This window comes from Nyctibius grandis, chromosome 4 (assembly GCF_013368605.1).
Source record: "Nyctibius grandis isolate bNycGra1 chromosome 4, bNycGra1.pri, whole genome shotgun sequence".
NCBI classification, from domain to species: Eukaryota; Metazoa; Chordata; class Aves; order Nyctibiiformes; family Nyctibiidae; genus Nyctibius; species Nyctibius grandis.
This window is the reverse complement of record NC_090661.1, coordinates 64910600-64936935: the sequence shown is the minus strand read 5'-3', so window position 1 is coordinate 64936935 and position 26336 is coordinate 64910600. Positions and strand designations below refer to the sequence as shown.

The 26336-nt window shown below is 48.1% G+C and overlaps 2 protein-coding genes across 2 annotated transcripts; both read right to left on the bottom strand.

The window, feature by feature from the left end:
- Positions 1–13617: 13617 nt before the first annotated feature.
- Positions 13618–14628, bottom strand: LOC137661765 (inositol 1,4,5-trisphosphate receptor-interacting protein-like 1). The gene has a single exon (XM_068397392.1). The coding sequence runs from the start codon at positions 14626–14628 to the stop codon at positions 13618–13620; it is 1011 nt and encodes a 336-aa protein (XP_068253493.1).
- A 2863-nt stretch (positions 14629–17491) lies between these two features.
- Positions 17492–19788, bottom strand: LOC137661764 (inositol 1,4,5-trisphosphate receptor-interacting protein-like 1). The gene is made up of 2 exons (XM_068397391.1): positions 19459–19788; positions 17492–18502 (listed from the first exon to the last, which is right to left on the bottom strand). The coding sequence occupies exons 1-2, from the start codon at positions 19786–19788 to the stop codon at positions 17492–17494; spliced, it is 1341 nt and encodes a 446-aa protein (XP_068253492.1).
- Between the last annotated feature and the right edge of the window lie 6548 nt (positions 19789–26336).

Here is a 26336-nt window from a genome sequence, read left to right as displayed (position 1 = left end):
CACAAGGAGCTTTGAGAACAATATTCATGCATTGTGAAAGCCCACCTGTGTTTATTCAGATAGACTTATATTAATTATTCTATTCACTATTCTATTTCACCCCTATTGATTCTTGTCTCTCTAACTCATAAGAACTTTTACATTAATTATGTGAAAATTTCTATAACAATTCCCTCCTTTTTTTTTTATTGCATCCCTGCAATTATTTGTATCTCCGTGATGATTCTATTTTTGAAGCAAAGGAAGAAAAACATCTCACACAGCACTGTCCCAACACTAGTACAATCACAAGGACAATAATTATAAGCAAGACAATTACAATCAGCTTCTTTATCCATAAGGCCAAGTCTGGGAACCAAGATGTGAGCCAAGAGAGTGTTTCAGTAAATCCCCATGAGGTGTCGTCCCTTTCTACCTTTTGCATCACAGAACTCACTTCCCAAATTTTGTGCACATCTGTGAGTAGTTCTCCTGATCGGTCTGTGTACATGCAGCAACTATCATTTAAAACTGTACACACTCCTCCTTGTGAGGCTAATATCATATCTAGAGCCATTCTAGTTTGAATTGTGATTTTAGAGAGCTCTGTAATTTCCTTTTGCAATGTCAGAAATCCGTGCATTGAGGCATTGGCTAATTTTTCTATCATCTCCCCAGATATATTTATTATCGTTTTTTTCCAAATTGATAAATAATTCCTCTGGGCTCAATCTTTGGATAGCTACATGTAAAAATGAGTTCCCCAGTCTTTGTCTCAATTGCTATAAAGAAGCCTGCAGATCACCAAGAATAATTATTATAAAGCACACGAGAGGCATTGGTATTGAAATCTTGGTAACGAATAGCAATCTTACACAAGGTGAAACAGCAACATTTACAGATGGAAAAAAAAAAAAAAAAAGGAACAAACTAAATATTTCATCTTTCCTCGGGTTCCTTGCGGACATGAGAATGATGGATCCAGGTTTCTTTCCCTGCAACTTTGACAGCATAAAAAGAGAAGTTAAAAGTACAACATAGGGTCCTTCCCATTTTGGTTCAAATCTATTTTTCCTCTTAAAGTTTTTTATCAATACTTTGTTTCCTGGTTGAATATTATGTACTTGTATCTCAGGAGATCCACCTCGATACCAATAGGCATGCTTTCGCATTTCAAAGAAAGAATTTTGTAAGTATAGTATATATTGTGTCACTCGTTCATCTCCATCCAATAAACTTTTTTTTTTTTTTTTTTTTTTTTTTTTTTTTTTTTTTTTTTTCTGGCAAATAAGTGCCTGGAACAGCCAAAACTCACCCAAACAATATTTCTGCTGGCGATAACCCAACAGGTTGTCTGGGTGTGTTCCGAATGTCCCACAGAACCAAATTCAAAGCCTCTGGCCATTTCAACCCTGTTGTTTTACACACTTTAACAATCTTTTCCTTTATGGTCCTATTCATTCTTTCTACCTGTCCAGAGGACTCAGGGTGATAGGGTGTATGTAAGTTCCCTGTGACTCCTAAAGCATTATAAACTTGGAACAGAATCGCTGCTGAAAAATGAGCTCCTCTATCCGAATCAATTACTTCAGGAACTCCATATCGGGGTATTAACTCTTTCAACAGCGCTTTCACTACAGTTTTTGAATCATTCTTTCTTGCTGGGAAGGCTTCTACCCATCCTGATAATTGATCTACAATCACTAACAAGTATGAATACCCCATTGCCTTTGGCATTTCAGCATAATCACTTTGTAATCCTTGAAAAGGAAACACCACGGGCGTTCTTTTACCTTGAGGTGGCTGAATCCTAGTGGTAGCATATTGTCAGCAAAGTTTACAGCTTTCAGTAATCCTTTTCACTGCGGAGCAGACTCCGGGTGCAGCCCACAGCCGTTGAATTCTTTGTGCAAGTCCCTCAGGTCCCCCATGGCATTTTTCATGGAACCACCGAACAAGAGGTAGTAAATACCTTTTTGGGAGTAGAGGCTTGTTGGCCAATGTCCATTGTCCATCCTGTTGTTCCGCTCCAAGTCGTCTCCAAAATTTCATTTCTTCTTCTGGAAGAGCCTCATACATCTCTTCTGCACTTGGAAGCCTGTCAAGTTTCTCTGCTGCACACAAAACTGCCATAATAAGATGAATTTGTTTGGCTGCAGCTTTCGCAGCTTGATCAGCCAAGTGATTTCCTCGCGACAGTGCATCTTGGTGGTTTGTGTGAGCTTTTATATAAATTACTGCTATTTGTGCAGGTAACTGTATAGCTTCTAAAAGTTCACGTACCTCCTTTCCATGTGCAATGGTTTTTCCAGCTGAGGTCAAAAATCCTCTCTCTTTCCACAGGGTACCTGTAGCATGACAAACTCCAAAAGCGTATTTAGAGTCTGTATAAATGTTAGCTTTTAAGCCTCTTGCTAACTTTGCAGCCTCAGTAAGTGCTATGATTTCTGCACCTTGTGCACCCACAGCACTAGGAAGAGGATTAGCTTTTAACACAGTTTTTTCTGTTGTTACTGCAAAGCCAGTATACCTTTTTCCTTCTTCGTAAAAAGATGAGCCGTCTGTCAAAAGGTTGATGTCTGGGTCACTCAGGGGTTGGTCTTGAAGATCATTGCGTGGTTTACTGGATACTGCTAATACCTGGGTACAGTCAGGTTGATCTTTTTCCCCTTCAGTCGGCAAAGGTATTGAAGTGGCTGGATTCAAAGTATTGTACCTTTGAAGTGTGATGTTGTCAGCCAAAAGTAAAACCAGTTCATATCTATGTGCCCGTTGCGGTGAAAGTGATTTTTCTGCATATTGTTTCAATAATATTTCAACTTCATGGGGTACGCATACGGTTAGGGGATGTCCCAGCACTATTGATCTACATTTTTTCTACCATTTCTGCTGCTGCAGCTACTGATTTTATACAAAATGGTGTTCCTTGTGTAACTGGATCTAATTGAGCAGAAAAATATGCTACTGGTCTTTCATGTGGTCCTAAAGTTTGGACTAAAACTCCTCTAGCATTTCCCTTTTGCTCATCACAATATAATTTGAAAGGTTTACTATAATCTGGTAAACCTGAAGCCGGTGCTTGCATTAAGGCACCTTTCAGAGTTGTAAAAGCTTTTTGCCTCTCCAGACCCCATTTGATGGGTTGCAATTTTGATGGAGATGCTCGGTGACCTTTTACAACCAATTTATTACACAAATACCGAGTGTCTGTAACACAATCCTTCCTTGAACGATATACTAACAATAACTCATCTACATATTGTATCAATTCAGACTTACACGGAAAAAACAGATCAGCCAAATTCCTTTTCAAAATTTGGGAGAATATAGTTGGTGAACTTGTAAATCCCTGGGGTAACCGAGTCCAGGTTAATTGTTTCCCTTGCCAAGTGAAGGCAAATATGTGCTGGCTTTCCTCAGCCACAGGTATGCTAAAGAAAGCTCCAGTCAAATCCAATACAGTGTAAAATTTTCCCCAAATAGGTATTTGAGTAACAATCAAATTTGGATCAGGTACTACTGGATGGGGAACAATTACAAATACAAATCTATATTCTGGATCCCCATCTTTGTAACTTTGACATTCTTTTAAAATCCCCTTTTCCAAAAATGATTTTATTTGTTTTCCAATACTTGGGATAGCTTCTGCCACAATTGGGTATTGTCTAATAGACGGGGGAGTCCCTCCTTTTGTTTTAATCACTACAGGTTCTGCAGATTTTAACGGTCCAATATCATCTCCGGAGAGACTCCATAATTTTTAAGATACATTCTTTAACTCTTTTGGGATTTTAAGCTCACCTTCTTGAATTTCTATAGTTTGCATTCCCATTATGATCAATCAAATTCCTTTGGGAGTTAAATCTATGCATGTTTCCAATTCCTGTAATAAATCTCTCCCAAATAGTGAAACAGGAGAAGTTGGCGAAATAACAAATCAACCTCATATCAAACGATCATCAAAAACAATAGGAAGGGGAAGAGAAAGCGGCAACTTCTCTTCACCCAAAATTCCAGTAACCTTTACAAATTCATCAGATAACTGTGACACATAAAAATTTAACAATTATAAAGTTGCACCAGTATCTATTAAGAATTTAACAGGAATGCCATTTACCTTAGCTGTGATAAGTCCCTCGTTATCTACCTTAATCCCAGAGTCCCGATCCATAAATTTCTCAGCGAGAATGTGGATGCCCCGGTCTTTCCGCTCCGTCTCTCCCACCATTGTTGGAAGGTGGTCTCAGAGGACAACACCGGACGATGTGCCCTAAGTTACCACAGTAAAAAAAAACATTCCAGAGTATCAGTTCGAGAGGGAATGAATCTTTGTCTTCCTTGGTCTCCCCTTCCACAGCCTTGTGGAAAACCTCTTCTCCTGCCGCACTGGTAATTCTGAGTAGTTGCGGTGCCGAAAGGTTGATCTCTCTCTCTCTCGCTCCTTTCTCTCTTTTCTTTGATCTTGTTTCTTTTGCTCTTCACTTCTCCCATCATATACAAAGGTTGCAATACCAAGAATCTTTGTGAGGCTTTCACCTTGCCACCCTGGCATATGTTTTTTGAAATATTTATTAATATCAGGTGCAGATTGATCCACAAATACACTGATTGCAAGGGGTTCCTGAAAATTGTCCCTTGTCATTTCTCCATATTTCAGGAGAGTAGCTTTTAACCGACTCCAGTAATCACTGGGATGTTCATCAGGTTTTTGCCTACATTCCATTACCTTTGTCCAATTAGTAATTTTTTTTTTTTTTTTTTGCCAGCTTGCCGAACAGCCTCCACCAGTTGCTGTAAGGCTTCTCGTTGGAGTCTGGCGCCATCCTCAGTGGCCAAATTCCAGTTTGGGTTTTGATCGGGCCAGGGCTGTAGCCCTTGAGTTTGATCTCTTTGTGCAATTTCCCGATCCTTTTGTAAGGTTTTTTTCCTCTCTTCTGCTGTAAAGAGCTCTCTCATGAGGGTCTTTACATCATTCCAATTTGGAGAATAATCAGTAAAATTGCCAGATAGCATCTCAGCACATTTTTCAGCATCCTCTCTGATGCGTGGCATTTTGATTGCCAGTTTACTAAATCTCCTTGTTTCCAAGGTTCATGTCTCACAACAGGTTGGACTGGTGGAACCTCTGGCGGAGCTCCAGGTCCAGCTCTAGGGTTTGGGATGTATTCCAACCTCATGGGATACATGCCAAATCCCTTGTCAGTGAAAGGATTCGATTTCTCCAGCACGGGTGCTGAAGGAATGGAAGGTTTCACTTGTTTAGGCTCTTTTTTTGCCTTTCTTTGCATTTGCCCAATAGTACCAAATATACCAAAAATCAAGATCTTGACTCCCTTCATCCTCGAGGATTACCCTTAAGAATCTCAATTTATGCGCATCAAAGGTCCCTTTAAAGGGTCAGATGTCTCTAGGTCCTCCACCTCGGACCCTAGTTAAAAATGGCCATTCTTCTTGACACAACAAAATCAATCTCTTTTTCCCACATGTCCCGGTCAACGGGATTCTATTCCAATTCTCCAACACCTCAGCAAGGGGCGTCCCCCTTTCAATGCTGGGTCCAATTCCCATTTTACCTTTTCCTTAATTTCCCGGGTTACCTTTGTTTCAAAAAAATTCCTCAGCAATTTTAAACACACAGGCTCCTAGTGTCTGAGTATACCCGCTCCCAAGACCACCAGGTGAACTCACCCTTGTTGCCGGCAATTAGGCGTTGGAGACGGGAATGCTCAGAGAATCGGAGCAGTGTCCTAGAGTCCCATCTGGGGTGCCAAATTCTGTTAAAGAAAATTGGCAGAGTCCGGGTCTCTAGGTTTGCTGGTTTTATTAACAACTCAGAGTTGGACCACCACCGCAGTGAATGGTACCTGACTCAAATTCACTACCGGTTTGTATAGAAACTAATAATCAATTACATCATAAACATTTCATAAGCTTCTGTTAATAATCCACTAACTATTTCAATTCCTCTTTCTTCCTTCATCAAGAGTCCACAAAAGTCCATTCTTTTCTATTGTTTAGCTGATCTTTATGTTCTGGTTCCGCTCCGACTCCGGCCGACACCCCGTCCTCAATGTTCTTGCTGTGATCGGCGTCCTTAATGTTCTTGCCGTGATCAGCGTCCCGTCCTGATCCAGGTTGATCAGAGTCCAGTTCCCACCGCCAGTGTCTCCTAAACATTCAACCTTAAAAACAACTGAAGTTATGTTTAAAACCTTATCTATACTAATTTTTATTTCTAAGTGTCCTATATTTCTTTTAAGGTAAAGAAAAGGTTAACCATACATCCCCTTTACTAAAATCATCAGAAGGTAATACTTCTAGGCCTACTCCTGCTTAGCTACTCATTAAGCTTTGATTGATGATTTCTTCAGTCCTAGGTCAGGATTACACAAGGAGCTTTGAGAACAATATTCATGCATTGTGAAAGCCCACCTGTGTTTATTCAGATAGACTTATATTAATTATTCTATTCACTATTCTATTTCACCCCTATTGATTCTTGTCTCTCTAACTCATAAGAACTTTTACATTAATTATGTGAAAATTTCTATAACAGTGCAAACCTCCCAGAGAGCACTGAGTGCAGTGGTGGCACTGGTGGGCTTTGGAGGAAACCAGTGCAGAGTTGTATAGACCAGAGAGGAAGGTCATTCCGATAGTGGGCCTCTACATCCCCCTGTGTTGGGAACCCTTCCCACTGGCAGGCAGCTGTGCCTCAGCTCCTTTCCAGAGCTACATCGTCTCAGCCAGGGCAAATTTGTACAGAGCCTGAAGGGAAATGCGGAGCTCTGTAAATCCTCCAGCCCAGACTGTTTTCATTGATCAGTGGCAGCATGCGTTGTACATCCCGATATCAATGTGATGAATGTTGTGCTGACTTCTGCATTGTGCATGCCTGTGTACTGAATATTGTCTGCTGGAAAGTAAATAACAGCAGATGAGCAAATAGGGCTGTGATGATATTTCAGTGTCCATAATGTTTCCAGCCACAAAATGCAGTAGTTATGCATCATTTTAATGGTAGGAATAGATAAGCAGTCAGCTATCAGTATCCAGAAAATCAAAAAGGAAAGCAACATTAAAGGAAATAGACAGGCAGTGGGTGTTCAAGGGCAATGAGTCATCCTTGCCACAAATAAGGCTCAGAATGAGGAATACTAATAATTAGGCAACATATTTCAAAAGTTCAGCTCTTTCCTCCTTTCCCAAATTATCTTTTATGCCCTGGGGATATTTGGGAATGACAGTGTCTGCACTGGGAGGAAGACATAAAGAAAATCCGCTGTGGGAAGAAATGACCAAATAGTAGAGGAAAAATAAAGTTGAGCTGTAAATCTTCTTTTTCCTGAAACTCAGGTGGCTCCCGCAGAGGAAACTGGCACGATGCTGGTCAACCAACAGAATAAACATACCCAAGAGAAGGAAAAAGCCTGTGGCCACTGACCTCAGCACTTTCAGGAAGCATCAATGGCACCTGCTTTTTCCCTTTCCCCATGATATTCATTCCCCTGAGCTTGCTTTGTTCTGGTGCCATTCAGTGAATTAAATGAGTCCCTCTCTCCGCTGGGCAGTGGGTAAAGCCAGAAGGAAGGCATGTGCCTCCTATTTTGGTATGCTACCTCTTTCCCAGAAGTGGGACCACTCAAAGCTCATGCTTTATGCTTTTCTGGACCTGCCTTGGGTTGGAAGCAAAGAGGGCTTTGACCTTGAGTCAGGCTAGGTCTTACCCTAGCCAAAATCCTGGACTGTCTGGAGCTGAAATTTCCAAGAGGCAGATCTGGATAAAGAACACAGATTCCACTTCAAATCCCAGTGCTCTGGCTTCCCAGAGGTTGGGAGCAGAGATAAATGACAGGCTCTGTCTTCACTTATGAGGATTTCTAGGAAAGAAGTCTCTTTGGACCTTCAACATCTCTGAGCATGACACAGTTAACATGTAGTCCTAAAAGCTCTGAATCACAGAGATGTTTGGGCCTGTGCTGGGTAGAGACTAATCCCTTTCTGAACTGGAATAAGCCTTAAACCGGCAAACACGAGTTCTTGTGAAACTGCAGGGCCGCAGTGTCATCCCTGTTCTTTTCCCTCCTTCCCTTGGCTGCAGAGCTCTGATTGCAGCAGCCCGACTTCGAACACTGACAAATGTCATCACTGACACTGCTATGGTGGGTGCACACCATCATTACAATCTGTATGCGTTTAGCCATCCCAGCGTGATAAGAGAATGATTAGGAGAACAGTTAGAGAGTAAATTAAAAACTCCCAGCAGTTTCCTGTGTGAAGCTACTAACTTACAGGCATATTTTTTCACAGCATCACTGAAAAACGCCATTAGTTATACCTGTGAATACATGTTAGATTTAAACCCCTGGTGAGAATTTTTATTAACATACAAATATGTTAGGGCTCTTATGCTGCTTAAAAAGTAATTAACCATCTTCTGAAGATTAAGGGTACATAATCATAAAAGAACTGCACTCTTGTTCATTTAATTCTTCTAATCTGCTTTATGTTGATGTTAGTGTGGAAGAATAATTGCTAGTTTGCCTTAATAGTTTGGGTTTGTGCTATCGGAAGAAATTGTTGTTGGATGTATTTCTAAACTTCAGATTTGGTAGGTTTGTATTGATGGAAGATGATGAAGTGCACTGAGAGATTAGAAAATACTTGCTTCTTTTATTCTTCTGATGCTGTTGAAAATGCCCTGCAGTGGTAGAACTGTGTTTCAGACAGCTTCATTCAGCAGACAAAATGGAGGGACAGGCACACCCAGTGAACAGCAAAGATAAGAGCAATAAACTTTAAGTAATCTCTTTAAATACCAATTTAAACATATAACATGTCAACCAAGTAATGTGGGGATCCAGCAAGATTTTTCGAGAAGCGTGTGGAAGCTGAGCAGCCAACACAAGGCAAAGAGAAAGACTTTTGATTTGCTGGGTTGTAGTATGGGAGCCGAGTTTGTGAAATGCACTCTAAAAAAATAAATTAATGATTTTATGTTGTCATTAAAACATGCTATTGGAGTAGTCCATCCTCCCAGGGCTATCACAGTCCCCATGCAATGGTGATCAGGTTTACGTGAAAAGCGGTTAAAACCTTCAGGGATGCAGAGTGCTGAAGGGTACTTCCTTCCTAGCAGCGTGATCCATAAAACCATCAGGTAACTCGGACAGCTTCACAGAAATAATCTTTTTTCCTCCCCCTCTCTTCTAGCATGACTTCTTGCGAACTAAGAAGAGGTAAAGGATGAACAGTGTAGACTGTGAGTTGAAGGCATTCGCTGATAGTCACGACTGCATGACTTCACATTGAAGTTGTGCAATAAGTCTGCAGCCTGTTCCCAAGGGAGTCAGTGGGGCAGGAACTCCCATGGAAAACATGGGCTGAAGAGCCCATGCCACTCCTGCTTTTGTGGAGGAGGCAAAGAGGATGGAGACTGGCTGGTGCTCCATGAAGACCACCAGAGCAGGGAGTTTCTTCCTCACTTGAAGTGAGCAGGGGCTCTGCAAGGTCCTGGAGGAAAGGCAGCTTCCAACAGCAGTTTTAGCAACTGGAAAATAATTGTAAAATAATTCCCTATCTTTTTTTTTTTAAGAGTAATTTATTTTAGTGGGATCCCTTAGCACTTAGTTCTCTGTGGTGCCAACAACACCTTGCAGCAAATTGTTGTGGTCAAATGGACCCTGTTTTAGGGGAGACTGGTGACACTGTGACCATAGGGAGCAGCGACACACAGCCTGAGAAGGGCTCCTCAGATGCTTTTTGCTTGTTTTTCATTATTTCCAAGTGAACGCACAGGCTTTATTGAAAGTCGCTTGTTTTCATTACAGCTTCCTTTTGGCACGTGTGACAGGCAGCACGGTGGGTTGCTCTGGGCCCTTCGCCATGCTGAGCTCTTGAGACAAAGCTGCTTTCTGTAATTCCCTGTAAAGGAGACTGCCGCCACGCTCCTTGTGGCCACCTGCGCTCAGGGACTGGATGCACAATGTCAGGGAAACTCTTCCCATGGAGAGCGCACCCAGCTTCTCCTTGTTGTTGCTGACAGGGAGGCCACAGCAGCTACTGCTTGGGGGAGTAGCTAGAAACCCCTAGGGAGCGGCCTTGTACAACAGGTATGAGGCTCTGCAAGTGGAAGCAAGCAATGGTGAGGACGATGGTTCCTCTCAGTTGGAGGCATCGCTAAGGTTAAGTCGGCCTATGCCCTGCATCAAAACTTCTGCCATTAAGAAAAAAAAGACAGGTTATTATCATAAGAAACTCTCTTCTGCAAGGAACAGAAGGCCCGATATGCAGATCGGACCCACCTCAAAGAGAGGTCTGCTGCCTCCCTGGGGCCTGGGTTAAAGATGTGAAGAGAAAGCTTCCCACCCTAATACAGCCCTCAGATTATTATACATTATTGATTTGTCATGTAGGCAGTGACAAATTTGCAATAAGAAGTCCAAGAGCAATCAAAAGAGACTTCAGGGCCTTGGGATGACTGGTTAAGGGACCAGGAGCGCAAGTAGTTTTTCCCTCTGTCATTCCAGTTGAAGGGAATGATGGGGGAAAAGCAGCAAGAGCCAGCAGATCAATACCTGGCTCAGAGCCTGGTGTCACCTGCAGAAATTTGGTTTTTTTGATCACAGGCTGGTCTACACAACACCAGGCCTGCTGGCCACGGACCGGGGTACGCATATCTCAGAGGGGAAAAAGGATCTTTGCGCAGGAGTTATAAGGGCTCATTGATAGAGCTTTAAACTAGATTTGAAGGGGGAAAGGGATAAAAACAGGCTCGCTAGGGATAAGCCACAGGGCAGCATGACAATATTTGAGGGACGATGTGCTAGCAAGGTCCTTCAATCTGCTCCATGATGTGCTGAGTACACTTGAGCACATTTTAAATGTCTCTATACTAATGCATGCAGCACCTTAGTCATTTCAGTGGGGGCAGGGGATGGAGATCCATGCACCAGCAAAGACGCAAGCGTCGTTAATACACTAGAAAACATGGAAGAACCTGAGAGCAGTCACATTGGAAACAAGGCTTCTCCCCACAAAAAGATGGCAGGATCAATAGCCCAAATGAATTGCATCTAGACCAACGCATGCAGCATGGGCAACAAACAAGAGGAGTTGGAAGCCGCTGTACAGCTGGAAAGCTATGATGTAATTGCAATCACGAAAACGTGGTGGGATGACTCACAGAAGTGCAGTGCTGCAATGGATAGCTGTAAACACTTCAGAAAGGATAGGCAGGGAAAGAGAGGCACACTTGGTTTAGTGGAGGGCTTGGTAGTGGTGGTTAACAGTTGGACTCAATGATCTTAAGGGTCTCTTCCAACATATATGACTCTATGATTCTATGAATCTGACTCTAATGAGAAGATGTTGCCAAACTGGCCCAAAACCATGAATTGGAATACTCAAGAGTCCTTTTTCATATCCAGTTTCTATTTTCTTTTCTGTGCTAAATTTCCTTTTTATTTCTTTTTATGGTATCACTTTGCGTGGGTGAGGACAATACTATGACTGCAGTTTTGACGGGCCCTGGATTAAGCCCTGAAGATTTTCACATCTGTATGATACCTCTGCTCCCCTCAGCAATCCTTGATGTCCCTTCCTTTATGGCAGTACCAGACCGGAATCAGGTGCCAGTCCTGGCTTGGCCAGCCATACTGGGGGGCCACAGGTGCATCACAGTGGCCTTCAGGGCATGAGTGGAAAAACCGGCACCCACCGGGACTCAGCTGCAGAACTGCAGCCACTGTCCATGTGCCTGAAGAACTGCACCTCTGTCACAGTGCAGCTCTCCAGCCACCTCATGCTGATGGTAACATTGGCCTCTGCCTTCTTGATGCTCAGCAAAGTGCTTTGCCACACTCCAAACATCAGCTCAGTGCAGAGGGATCTCTTGAAGGCGTTGGTCAGCTTGAGCTTGCAGAAACAGGTGGTGGGGGGCAGCACCGTTAGCTTGCAATTGGATGACTGACCAGCAGGCACAAAGGGAGGAGGCTTTCCCTTCCCAGCCGTGCCTGGCAGAGCCCTGGCAGCCAGGTGGGCTCTCACATTGCACCCTATGGAGTAGCACTGCTACCTCCCCAGATGTGCCAGTGTCGGCCTCTCCTACGTGCCTTTCCACCTAAAAGAACACTGCAACTAAACCAAGGTGGGCAACCCATTGCTTTGGGCTGCCTCACTCTCAGGACCAGGTCTCCAAGGACTCCGGTGCTGGCCCATACTGCGTCAGGGGACACAACCTCTGTGTCCTGGAAAGCTTTGAACCCCTGCGGTCCAATGGAGTGGGACTCCAGCTGCCACTAGGTAGTGAGGGATTGTGTATCCAGCTCCACACAGAAAGAAGGGAGTGTGCGGCGGGCGGCAAGGAAGGTACAGACTCTGAGATCGAGGATGCAAGGGCCTGAAGCCGAAAGGCCTAAGGCTTTTTATTGTTATGCTACTACCCTATTTAACTGCTACAATGCAGGAGCCAGACTAGGCAGTTCAAGATAACATCAACATTCACACGCTAAGCACTCATCACCCATCCTGGGAAGAGCCCACAGTGTCCTGGGCTCAAAACATCAACAATCATTCCTGTTTTCAGCTCTGTGTTCAGAACTGACCTTCAACACATGTTTACTTCTTTCATGTCTCAAAAAGCCCTGTGAACTGGTCTCGGCTCCTTTATCTTAGAAGCAAGCAAAAACTATTCTCAGTGCAGTGTTCCCAAGCAAATCTTATGCTCCCCAAGTAAAGCACAGCTGTTTGCAGACTGAGGGTCTTCCACAGGAGTGCTCTTCAGGGAAACCTCCTTTCCCTTCTGAGCCTGACACATCACAGAGCAAGAGGCAACATGCAGAGTTGTGGAGGGTGGTGAGTTAGTCTCATTGCCCCAGCACAGGAGCACAGACAGACAGGGGACCCTTAGTTACAGAATCAGTGAAACCAGAGCCCACTGCATCAGCTCTTCTGCAAAATGCTCCCTGACTCTAAGGCCGCTGAGCAGTCAGCACCCAAAGCCCACATTCCCCAGCAAAGTGTTGCACAGGCACTCACTGGCAGAGAAACATTTATTGGCACCCTTACACAGGGTAAAGAGCCCAGAGGGAATGGAGTTTCCCCAAGAGGACGGGTGGTTGCTGACCAGGTGGCAATGCAGCCTCTGTCACAAGCCTCCTTGCAATGGCCTCTTCAGCTGCATCGGGTACAACTCCCCACAGTGTGGTTTTGCTGTCGAGAAAACGTGCAGGAGCACTTCCCATTGCCGACTGAGTAGCGTCTTCTCCATGTCCAGCACGCTTAGTTCTGCGGCACCAGTTCCCCAGGGAGTGTCTGGGATGGGCAGATTCTTCATCCCGGCCTCAGTGAACGCACGGAGACACATCAGCGGTGCTTCTCACTTGGAAATGTCTAGGCCCCTGTGAAATAACCGTCTGGGATGTGACTGTGTGATGAAAAAGCAGGGTGAAAGTAATCTTTGCAGCCACTGCAGTCATCATCAGTCACTATGCTGAGGAGACCGTCCAGAGGACGACGTTGCTGCTCTTTGGTTTCCCTTTCCTTTCTGTCTCTGGCAGCAGCCTCTACGCCCATCTCACGCTCTCTCTTGGGTGCTCTCTCCAGAGACCTCACACTATTGGAAACACTGACCTCTGACTACTCCATGGTCACGAATGTGTCTGAGTTGCCTTGCTGCACCGCCAAGATCAGCTCAATGGAGAGGGATGTCCTGCGGCTGTTGGTCACCTTGAGCTCGCAAAATCGTCTGGAGGGCAGCACTGTTACCTGGCATTTGGCCCACCGAGGCTCAGCAACGCAGGCTGTTTCCATCTGCTGCTGGAGCCACAAGGCAGCTTTCTCAACATCGAGGTACGAGCCGGTGCAGAGGGTTTGTAGGAGGCTGAATTCCTGCCTCATCAGCTCATCCTCAGGGTGGTGGAGGAAGCAGAGCATGTCCCCCAGCAACTGCTCCCTTCTGCACAAGCACTCCAATTCTACACGCACACAGGAGTTTCTCTCCTGCACCTCTCCTTCAGTGTCCAGGTCGAGGTGGAAAGAGTGGCCAGGGGGTGCCTTCAGGGGCACAAGCAGGTGAAAGACAAGGTCTTCTTCACAGGCATTCTCGCCGCGTAGGAAGCCGCCCACCCCGACAGGTGCCTGCAGCCGTGGCATGAATTTAGTGCCGGGGAGCACTCGGCAGACACAGAGAAGGTCCTTCACCAGCTCTTCCACCACCATGCATATTTCTTGCCTGTTCGGCAGTGGCCACACCGTGCACTCATCCAGAAACCCGTCCATATGTAATTGCTCTTCCTCCTCTTCCTCGTCTTCAAGGCTTCTGGAGCTGCCACCCTTGCTGCTGCTTCCTGGCTCACGGCTCCTTTTCCAGAGCCACCAGCAGAGCCAAAAGAGCAGCACCAGGCCTCCAGCAAAGGCCCAGAACTGCCACTGCCTCAAGGCAGCAAAGAGCAGGGGTTCCCTGGCCACGCTCAATGGGCCCTGGGCACTCTGCTCCACCTCTTTAAGCAGCTGAGCCATCTTCTGCCTCAGGTGCTCTTCACGCAGCTGCATGCGCTGGCGCGTAGCCGCATCCAAATCATCTCCAGCTTCCAGTGGCAATTGGATGATGCCTATCACATGGAAGATGAACAGAATTGGCAAAGCCATGGCCTGCAGGAGAGGGGAAAGATGGAGGCTCAGTGGGGCTGGGCAGGGGAAGCGGGAGTGGGAGCCGCAGGGAGCTGCGGGCAGGTAGGAGAGGGGGCGAGGGAGCTGGGAGGCAGTAAGGCTTGTGCCCAGCCCCAGTGCTGGCAGCACTGTGCCCTGCCCACGAGCTCCCCCGAGTGCCAGGCCCTCGCCACAGGGTCAGACACCCCTCCCCGGGGGTCCACATTTCTGCTCCGGCCCTCGTCCAGCCGAGCTTCCCTACTGCATGTGCACTCACCGCTGGCCCAGGCCGTACTGGGGCAGTGCTGCCTCCTGGTGCCCCTGGCAACTGCCCCCATTGTGACTCGTCCCCTGTGATGTCACAGGTGCCAGAGCCCATCACAGCCACGCCCTCGCCTTGCCTGACTTTGCCTCTCCCCTTCCTTTCTGTTCCATTTACTTTTCTTCTCCCTTTTCTCTTTCCTTTTTTCTTCCCCTCTTTTCTTCTCCCTTTTCTTCTCTTTTTCTCCTGCCTCTTCTTTCTCCCATTCCAGTCCATCCCCCTTTTCCCTTCCCTATAAGTGTTTTAAGTACCTTCAGGGATGGTAACTCAACTACTTCCCTGGGCAGCCTTTTCCAATGTTTGACAACCATTTCGGTGAAGAAATTTTTCTTAATATTCAATTTAAAGCACCCCTGGCACAACTTGACACCCTTTCCTCTCGTCCCATCATTTGTTACTTGGGAGAAGAGACCGACACCCACCTCGCATGGGCAACAAACAGGAGTTGGAAGCTGCTGTGCAGCTGGAAAACTATGATGTAATTGCAATCACGAAAACATGGTGGGATGACTCACAGAAGTGCAGTGCTGCAATGGATAGCTGTAAACTCTTCAGAAGGGATAGGCAGGGAAAGAGAGGCACACATGGTTTAGTGGTGGGCTTGGTAGTGGTGGTGAACAGTTGGACTCAATGATCTTAAGGGTCTCTTCCAACATATATGACTCTATGATTCTATGAATCTGACTCTAATGAGAAGATGTTGCCAAACTGGCCCAAAACCATGAATTGGAATACTCAAGAGTCCTTTTTCATATCCAGTTTCTATTTTCTTTTCTGTGCTAAATTTCCTTTTTATTTCTTTTTATGGTATCACTTTGCGTGGGTGAGGACAATACTATGACTGCAGTTTTGACGGGCCCTGGATTAAGCCCTGAAGATTTTCACATCTGTATGATACCTCTGCTCCCCTCAGCAATCCTTGATGTCCCTTCCTTTATGGCAGTACCAGACCGGAATCAGGTGCCAGTCCTGGCTTGGCCAGCCATACTGGGGGGCCACAGGTGCATCACAGTGGCCTTCAGGGCATGAGTGGAAAAACCGGCACCCACCGGGACTCAGCTGCAGAACTGCAGCCACTGTCCATGTGCCTGAAGAACTGCACCTCTGTCACAGTGCAGCTCTCCAGCCACCTCATGCTGATGGTAACATTGGCCTCTGCCTTCTTGATGCTCAGCAAAGTGCTTTGCCACACTCCAAACATCAGCTCAGTGCAGAGGGATCTCTTGAAGGCGTTGGTCAGCTTGAGCTTGCAGAAACGGGTGGTGGGGGGCAGCACCGTTAGCTTGCAATTGGATGACTGACCAGCAGGCACAAAGGGAGGAGGCTTTCCCTTCCCAGCCGTGCCTGGCAGAGCCCTGGCAGCCAGGTGGGCTCTCACATTGCACCCTATGGAGTAGCACTGCTACCTCCCCAGATGTGCCAGTGTCGGCCTCTCCTACGTGCCTTTCCACCTAAAAGAACACTGCAACTAAACCAAGGTGGGCAACCCATTGCTTTGGGCTGCCTCACTCTCAGGACCAGGTCTCCAAGGACTCCGGTGCTGGCCAGTACTGCGTCAGGGGACACAACCTCTGTGTCCTGGAAAGCTTTGAACCCCTGCGGTCCAAGGGAGTGGGACTCCAGCTGCCACTAGGTAGTGAGGGATTGTGTATCCAGCTCCACACAGAAAGAAGGGAGTGCTCTTCAGGGAAACCTCCTTTCCCTTCTGAGCCTGACACACCACAGAGCAAGAGGCAACATGCAGAGTTGTGGAGGGTGGTGAGTTAGTCTCATTGCCCCAGCACAGGAGCACAGACAGACAGGGGACCCTTAGTTACAGAATCAGTGAAACCAGAGCCCACTGCATCAGCTCTTCTGCAAAATGCTCCCTGACTCTAAGGCCGCTGAGCAGTCAGCACCCAAAGCCCACATTCCCCAGCAAAGTGTTGCACAGGCACTCACTGGCAGAGAAACATTTATTGGCACCCTTACACAGGGTAAAGAGCCCAGAGGGAATGGAGTTTCCCCAAGAGGACGGGTGGTTGCTGACCAGGTGGCAATGCAGCCTCTGTCACAAGCCTCCTTGCAATGGCCTCTTCAGCTGCATCGGGTACAACTCTCCACAGTGTGGTTTTGCTGTCGAGAAAACGTGCAGGAGCACTTCCCATTGCCGACTGAGTAGCGTCTTCTCCATGTCCAGCACGCTTAGTTCTGCGGCACCAGTTCCCCAGGGAGTGTCTGGGATGGGCAGATTCTTCATCCCGGCCTCAGTGAACGCACGGAGACACATCAGCGGTGCTTCTCACTTGGAAATGTCTAGGCCCCTGTGAAATAACCGTCTGGGATGTGACTGTGTGATGAAAAAGCAGGGTGAAAGTAATCTTTGCAGCCACTGCAGTCATCATCAGTCACTATGCTGAGGAGACCGTCCAGAGGACGACGTTGCTGCTCTTTGGTTTCCCTTTCCTTTCTGTCTCTGGCAGCAGCCTCTACGCCCATCTCACGCTCTCTCTTGGGTGCTCTCTCCAGAGACCTCACACTATTGGAAACACTGACCTCTGACTACTCCATGGTCACGAATGTGTCCGAGTTGCCTTGCTGCACCGCCAAGATCAGCTCAATGGAGAGGGATGTCCTGCGGCTGTTGGTCACCTTGAGCTTGCAGAATCGTCTGGAGGGCAGCACTGTTACCTGGCATTTGGCCCACCGAGGCTCAGCAACGCAGGCTGTTTCCATCAGCTGCTGGAGCCACAAGGCAGCTTTCTGCACATCGAGGTACGAGCCGATGCAGAGGGTTTGTAGGAGGCTGAATTCCTGCCTCATCAGCTCATCCTCAGGGTGGTGGAGGAAGCAGAGCATGTCCCCCAGCAACTGCTCCCTTCTGCACAAGCACTCCAGTTCCACACGCCCGCAGTTCCTCACCAGCACCTCTCCTTCGGTGTCCAGCTCGAGGTGGAAGGAGTGGCCAGGGGGTGCCTTCAGGTCCACAAGCAGGCGAAAGACAAGGTCTTCTTCACAGGCATTCTCGCCGCGTAGGAAGCCGCCCACCCCGACAGGTGCCTGCAGCCGCGGCATCAGTTTAGTGCCAGAGAGTGCTCGGCAGACACGGAGAAGGTCCCTCACCAGCTCTTCCACCACCATGCATATTTCTTGCCTGTTCGGCAGTGGCCGCACCGTGCACTCATCCAGAAACCTGTCCATATGTAATTGCTCTTCCTCCTCTTCCTCGTCCTCAAGGCTTCTGGAGCTGCCACCCTTGCTGCTGCTTCCTGGCTCACGGCTCCTTTTCCAGAGCCACCAGCAGAGCCAAAAGAGCAGCACCAGGCCTCCAGCAAAGGCCCAGAACTGCCACTGCCTCAAGGCAGCAAAGCGCAGGGGTTCCCTGGCCACGCTCATCGGGACCTGGGCACTCTGCTCCACCTCTTTAAGCAGCTGAGCCATTTTCTGCCTCAGGTACTCCTCACGCAGCTGCATGCGCTGGCACGTAGCCGCATCCAGCTCATCTCCGACTTCCAGTGGCAACTGGATGATGCCTATCACATGGAAGATGAACAGAACTGACAAAGCCATGGCCTGCAGGAGAGGGGAGAGAAGGAGGCTCAGTGGGGCTGGGCAGGGGAAGCGGGGGTGGGAGCGGGCAGGTAGGAGAGGGGGCGAGGGAGCTGGGAGGCAGTAAGGCTTGTGCCCAGCCCCAGTGCTGGCAGCACTGTGCCCTGCCCACGAGCTCCCCCGAGTGCCAGGCCCTCGCCACAGGGTCAGACACCCCTCCCCGGGGGTCCACATTTCTGCTCCGGCCCTCGTCCAGCCGAGCTTCCCTACTGCATGTGCACTCACCGCTGGCCCAGGCCGTACTGGGGCAGTGCTGCCTCCTGGTGCCCCTGGCAACTGCCCCCATTGTGACTCGTCCCCTGTGATGTCACAGGTGCCAGAGCCCATCACAGCCACGCCCTCGCCTTGCCTGACTTCGCCTCTCCCCTTCCTTTCTGTTCCATTTACTTTTCTTCTCCCTTTTCTCTTTCCTTTTTTCTTCCCCTCTTTTCTTCTCCCTTTTCTTCTCTTTTTCTCCTGCCTCTTCTTTCTCCCATTCCAGTCCATCCCCCTTTTCCCTTCCCTATAAGTGTTTTAAGTACCTTCAGGGATGGTAACTCAACTGCTTCCCTGGGCAGCCTTTTCCAATGTTTGACAACCATTTCGGTGAAGAAATTTTTCTTAATATTCAATTTAAAGCACCCCTGGCACAACTTGACACCCTTTCCTCTCGTCCCATCATTTGTTACTTGGGAGAAGAGACCGACACCCACCTCGCTACAACCGCCTTTCAGGTACTTGTATATATCAATAAGGTCTCCCCTGAGCCTCCTCTTCTCCAGACTAAACAATCCCAGTTCCCTCAGCCGCTCCTCATAAGACTTGTTCTCCAGACCCTTCACCAGCTTCGTTGCCCTCCTCTGGACTCGCTCCAGCACCTCAAGGTCTTTCCTGTAGTGAAGGGCCAAAAACTGAACACAGTATTCAAGGTGAGGCCTCACCATTGCCAAGTACAGGGGGACAATCACTTCCCTAGTCCTGCTGGCCACACTATTTCTGATACAAGCCAGGATGTTGTTGTCCTTCTTGGCTACCTTGGCACACTGCTGGCTCATATTCAGATGCCCATCGACCAACACCCCCAGGTCCTTTTCCGCCAGGCATCTTTCCAGGCACTCTTCCCCCAGCCTGTAGTGTTGCACGGGGTTGTTGTGACCCAAGTGCAGCACCCAACACTTGGCCTTGTTGAACCTCATATAGTGGGCCTTGGCCCATCGATCCAGCCTGTCCAGATCCCTCTGCAGAGCCTTCCTCCCCTCAAGAAGATCCATAACCTTACCCAGCACTGAGGTCGGATTGACAGGCCTATAGTTCCCCGGTACTCCTTCTTGCCCTTCTTGTAGATGGGTGGCACATTTGGCAACCTCCAGTCACCCGGGACCTCCCTGGTTAGTCAGGACTGCTGATAAATGATGGAAAGTGGCTTGGTGAGCACTTCTGCCAGCTCTCTCAGTACCCTTGGGTGGATCCCATCAGGCCCCATAGACTTGTGTGTGTCTAAGTGGTGTATCTGGTCGCTAACCAATTCCCCTTGGATTGTGGGGGCTTCATTCTGCTCCCTGTCCCTGCCTTCCGGCTCAGGGGGCTGGGTACCCAGAGGACAACTGGTCTTACTACTAAAGACTGAGGCAAAGAAGGCATTAAGCACCTCACCCTTTTCCTCATCCTTTGTCACTATGTTTCCCCCCACATCCAATAAAGGATGGAGATTCTCCTTAGTCCTCCTTTTGTTGCTAATGTATTTATAGAAACATCTTTATTGTCTTTTACAGCAGAAGCCAGATTAGGTTCTAGTTGGGCTTTGGCCATGCTAATTTTCTCCCTGCTTAGCCTCACGACATCTTTGTAGTCCTCCTGAGTCGCCTGCCCCTTCTTCCAAAGATCATAAGCTCTCCTTTTTTTTCCTGAGTTCCAGCCAAAGTTCTCTGTTCAGCCAGGCCGGTCTTCTTCCTTGCCAGCTCACCTTTCAGCCCATGGGGACAGCCTGATCCTGAGGCTTTAAGACTTCCTTCTTGAAGAGTGTCCAGACTTCCTGGACTTCTTTGCCCTTCAGGACTGCCTCCCAAGGGACTCTGTCCACCAGGCTCCTAACCAGGCCAAAGTCTGCCCTCTGGAAGACCAAGGTAGCAGTTCTGCTGACCCCCTTCCTTATTTCTCCAAGAACTGAAAACTCTTATCATTTCGTGACTGCTATGCCCAAGACGGCCTCCAACCATTACATCACCCACAAGTCTTTATTCGCAAACAAGAGGTCCAGCAGGGCACCTTCCCTAGTTGGCTCACTTACCAGCTGTGTCAGGAAGTTATCTTCCACACACTCCAGGAACCTCCTGATTGTTTCCTCTCTGCTGTATTCTATTTCCAGCAGACATCCGGTAGGTTGAAGTCCCCCACAAGAACAAGAGCTAGCAATCATGAGAGTGTTCCCAGCTGCTTATAGAATATGTCATCTGCCTCTTCATCCTGGCTGGGTGGTCTATAGCAGACTCCCACCATGATAACTGCCTCGTTGGCCTTCCCCCTGATTCTTACCCATAAACACTCAACCCTGTCGTCACCATTATCAAGCTCTAGACAGTCAAAACTCTCCCTAACATACAGGGCCATCCCACCGCCTCTCCTACCTTGCCTATCCCTTCTGAAGAGTTTATAACCATCCACTGCAGCAGTCCAGTTGTGGGAGTCATCCCACCATGCTTCTGTGATGGCAACTATATCATAGTTTTCCTGCTGCACAATGGCTTCCAGCTCCTTCTGTTTGTTGCCCATGCTGCGTGTATTGGTGTAGATGCACTTCCTTTGGGCTATTGATCCCACCACCTTTTTTGAGGGGAGAAGCCCTAATTCCTACATGACCGTTCTCAGGCACTTCTGTGGTTTCTAACCTATCACTCACCCTTTGGTCTCTGCTGCCACATAGCTCTCCATTGCCTGCGTCCACTGAGACAGTAGACCGAAGCACCTCACTAGCACACCATCCCACAAACATTGGCTTGCCGCCCTCAGACTTATCCCTAGTGAGCCTGGTTTTATCCCTTTCCCCCTTCAAATCCAGTTTAAAGCTCTTTCAGTGAGCCCTGCTAACTCCTCCGCAAAGATCCTTTCTTTCCCTTTGCGACAGGTGTATCCCACCTGTGGCCAGCCGGCCTGGTGTTGTGTAGACTGACCCATGATCAAAAAAACCCCAAATTCTGCCAGTGACACCAATCTCAGAGCCATATATTGATCTGCTGTCTCTTCCTGTTTCCTCTCTCCATTTCCTGCAACTGGAGGGATAGAAGAGAACACTACATGTGCTCCTGGTCCCTTAACCAGTCATCCTAAGGTCCTGAAGTCTCTCTTGATTGCCCTTGGACTTCTTGTAGCAACCTCATCGCTGCCTACCTGAAAAATCAATAATGTATAATAATCTGAGGGCTGTATTAGGGTGGGAAGCTTTCTCTTCACATCTTTAACCCAGGACCCAGGGAGGCAGCAGACTTCCCTGTGAGGTGGGTCCGATCTGCATATCGGGCTTTCTGTTCCCTTCAGAAAGGAGTCTCCTATGACAATGACCTGTCTTTTTTCCTTTATGGCAGCAGTTTTGACACAGGGCTTAGGCTGACTTAACCTCAACAACACCTCCAAGCTAGATGAACCATCATCCTCGTTACTGTTCGAGGTTCCACATGCAGACCCTCATACCTATTACACAAGGGCACCTGGGAAGGTGGGGTAGTCACAGAGGAGACGCACCTGCTGCACCAGGCAGGAACTAGTCACCATTGCCCTTATCTCTTAAGTCACTGTGTTCAGCCAGGGAGAGAACAGACAGGGAATTCCCCACATCATGTGCTCTGTCTGCCTGTTGTGCCTGTCTCAGGGAAAGCAGGGTGCGATTCCAGCAGTCTGGCTCTCTCTTGCACTCCCTGATAGCCCTCAACCTACTCACCTACGCTCGGAGCTCTGTCATTAAGCGGAGGTGTTCCTCTACCCGGGCACACCTCCCACAGGTGTGCTCACCCCTGCCATCCCATACTGGTGTAAGAGCAGGGCAGACCCTGCAGCTGGACACCTGGGTGTCAGCGTGTTCCCCCCCGGAACTCTGTCTGGGAAGATGCATCAGCTGTAGCGGGTGCAGAGCTTAGAGAGGCCACGGCTTTCTGCCGGGTGGATACCATTGCCCCTTGGTTGAGCTGGCAGAGCCTCAGCAGCCTTCCTGCATAGCCTTCCTGCGTGGCCTCCTGCACGCCCTTCTGCACGGTCCTCCTGGACGCCCTTCGGCGCAAACTGCCGCACTACAACCTGTTCACCCACCCCGGCCGGCCGCCGGTGCTCCCTGAGGGCTTCTTTTATATGGCGGAGGCGGCGGGGCGCGGCTTGGCCGCCGTTACTCCCAGTCCCACCCAAGTCTCCTCAGCCGCTGTGGCACGAGCTGCTGTTGACTCTCTCAGCTCCCCCTGAGGTTTCCCCGGTTCGGGACCCCCCCCCACCCCAGTGCCGGCACCGGAGCTGCTCGCCTCGGCGACTCAAGGCGAAACACTATTGCCAAAGTCATGGCCTGCAGGAGAGGGGAGGCAAGGGGGCTCCATGGGGCTGGGCAGGGGCTGGGCGGGGGCTGGGAGCCGCAGGGTAAGTAGGGAGGCAGGTAGGAGAGGGGGCGAGGGAGCTGGGAGGCGGCAAGGCCTGCACCCCGCCCCGGTGCTGGCAGCACCGTGCCCTGCCCACGGCGCAAGGTCAGACATCCCGCCCCGGGGCCCGCCTTTCTGGCACGGCCCTTGTCCCGCCCAGCGCCGCCTCACGCCTCCGGCACACTCACCTCTGGCCCGGGCCGTGCTGGGGCCGCACTGCCTGCAGCCGCCTCAGTAACTGACCCCATTGTGACTCGTGCTGTGACGGGTGCCAGGACAGTCACAGGCATCTCCTCCCCTCCCCTCCCCTCCCCTCACCCCTCTCCTCCCTCTTTCTCCAGGGTTTAGTGTAATTAGGCAGGAGGTGGCAGAGTGTCTTTTTGGAAGAATTTGTGTGGTATCTGCTCATGTTCCTCCTGGGCAGAGATCAAACCTAGCTGCCTATTTCTGTACATGAGGAAATCCCAAGCTTTGTTAGATGCTTAACAAGCAAATAAAGGTGTAGATCATCTTAGAGAGTCTTAAGAAGTATTTGGTAACTGGTTGGGGAGGAGGAATGGGAAGCAGAACAGATGTTCTGAAGATCCCTCTGGTCTGAACATCTGCTCCATCATTCCCACAGCTGGGAGGGTCTGGATTTGATGGCCAGTTTCACATTCCTAGAATGGCCATAATCCCTTCCCCAAAGCACTCTGAGCCAAAGCAAGGGGTGAGTAAGCGTGCACTTCCATTGTCTTTTGGCCAATGATTTCAACTTGCTGAAGTCAGTGGGACATAGAGACATAATAAAGTGCTTAATTGGTTTCCTCATTAGTGACAAATCGGTCCCTTACATCAGAGGACACAACACAATGACTGAGAGCAATACAAATTCCTCATAGAATCATAGAATCATAGAATGTTAGGGGTTGGAAGGGACCTCTGGAGATCATCAAGTCCAACCCCCCTGCCAGAGCAGGACCAATCTAGGGCAGGTTACACAAGAACACATCCAGACGGGTCTTGAAAGTCTCCAGAGAAGGAGACTCCACAGCCTCTCTGGGGAGCTTGTTCCAGTGTTCTGTAACCCTTACAGTAAAGAAGTTCTTCCTCATGTTGAGGTTGAACTTCCTGTGCTCTAGCTTGCATCCATTGCCCCTTGTCCTATCGCAGGGAACAAGTGAAAAGAGGTTGCACCTTTCCTCTTGACACCCAGCCCTCATATATTTATACACATTAATCAGATCCACTCTCAGTCTTCTCTTCTCCAGACTAAAAAGCCCCAGGTCTCTCAACATTTCCTCATAAGGCAGGTTATGAGGTCATGTTAAACTGGCCTCTGTGGAGCTCTGTGTATGTGAGTGGGAGACTGTGTGTTCGGAGGGAGGAAGGTTGTTAGGGAATTTTTTTTCAGGTTTTATTCTTTTCCCCTCCAGTTTCTATTGCATCCTCTTTATGTTCCATTTATCTGTCTTTCCCCTTTTCCTAGAATTTGTTTTTTTCATTTGCTTATTCACAGTACTAAAGTAGCCTTAGTATCTTTAAAACCATTGCAGTTTTCTATTGTTAAAGACTGACCCTGCTTCTAGGAAATCACAGAATCACAGAATCAGCTAGACTGGAAGAGACCTCTGGGATCATCGAGTCCAACCTTTGACCTAACACCACTGTGTCAACTAGACCATGGAACTAAGTGCCACATCTAGTCTTTTCTTAAACACCTCCAGGGATGGTGACTCCACCACCTCCCTGGGTAGCTCATTCCAATGCTAATAACCCTTTCTGTGAATAAATTTTTCCTAATGTCCAACCTGAACCTCCCTTGGCGCAGCTTGAGGCTATGTCCTCTAGTCCTGTTGCTAGTTGCCTGGGAGAAGAGGCCGACCCCCACCCAGCTACAACCTCCCTTCAGGTAGTTGTAGAGAACGATAAAGTCTTAAATACTGTCTCAAATTCCTTATAAACTCAGATGTGGAGGGGTACTAAGTGGAATAAAATGCATTGCTTTCCCCTCATCCCTTGCACCTCTTGGTTCTCTCAGCCAATAATATAGTTTAGCTGGGGCTTTTTATATAACTATAATTTTGAAGGCATCAGTTACACTTTGCATATCAACTGTTACCAATCTCTGCACTATGAAACCTGAACAACACATTTCCTAAACGGGCCATATCTGTCATGGATTTCCCAAGCCCAAATATGTGTATAACAGTGAGTCTAACACTTCTAGGATGCATCAGACACTCTCTCCATACCCAGATCAATTGCACATCAAATGTATAGCAGGTCCAAATTGTCCCAGAAAGAGTAGGATCATTGGTAATGGGTGAAACGTGCAGTGAAACATTTTGGAACCTACCACTCCACCCACCCATGAGACACCTGGAGATGTTAGTCAAACACGTAAAAGCCAAGAACTCTGCCTAGATGGAAGAGAGGGCACTTCCAGCAAAACTTACTTGGCCCAAATGGGAACCCAATATTTCCAGATATGTCTATGAATGAGAAGGTTTGGTATATTTGAATCAAGAAATGGCTTATGAGAGAATTGATAGTCTCAAGGTAGACTGTGTGCTGAGAATAAATAGTCATATGGAGAAAAAAGCCAAGGGTTGTCTCCCACCCACCTCCACCACCTTTAAACTGGAGTATTGCCAGAGGAAACCTAGTAGGTTTGCCTTTGTTGGTGGAAGTGGCATTCCTGCATGCTTTTGAGGTTCCTAACTAATGCATGCATCTTTTTTTCTCCTGTGTCCTGACTCCTTGACGTCAAGTAAGGCATTAGGAACTACACTGGCAAGAAGAATACAGGCATCTCAGTATTCTCTCACTGTCACGTATGGCTCCTGTCAAATGCTTTAGGCTGCCTGATACTCTAGGCAGTTAGGTGGGAGGGTTGGTCACCACATCACTTTCCAATGGAAAGGTATGCTGTTGGATGATTTACACCTGAAATGATGCCAACCTATGCAAATGTGCAGCTTAGCTTGAATGTCACAGGATATGGGTGGTTATTGGCTGGGCAGGTTGACACAGAATCCTGATGTCACTATACCTAATCTAAATCTACTCTCTTTCAGTTTAAAACCATTCCCCCTCATCCTATCACTACTTGCCCTTGTAAAAAGTCCCTCTTCCGCTTTCCTGTAGGCCCCCTTCAGGTACTAGAAGGCTGCTATGAGGTCTCCCTGGAGCCTTCTCTTCTCCAGGCTGAACAGCCCCAACTCTCT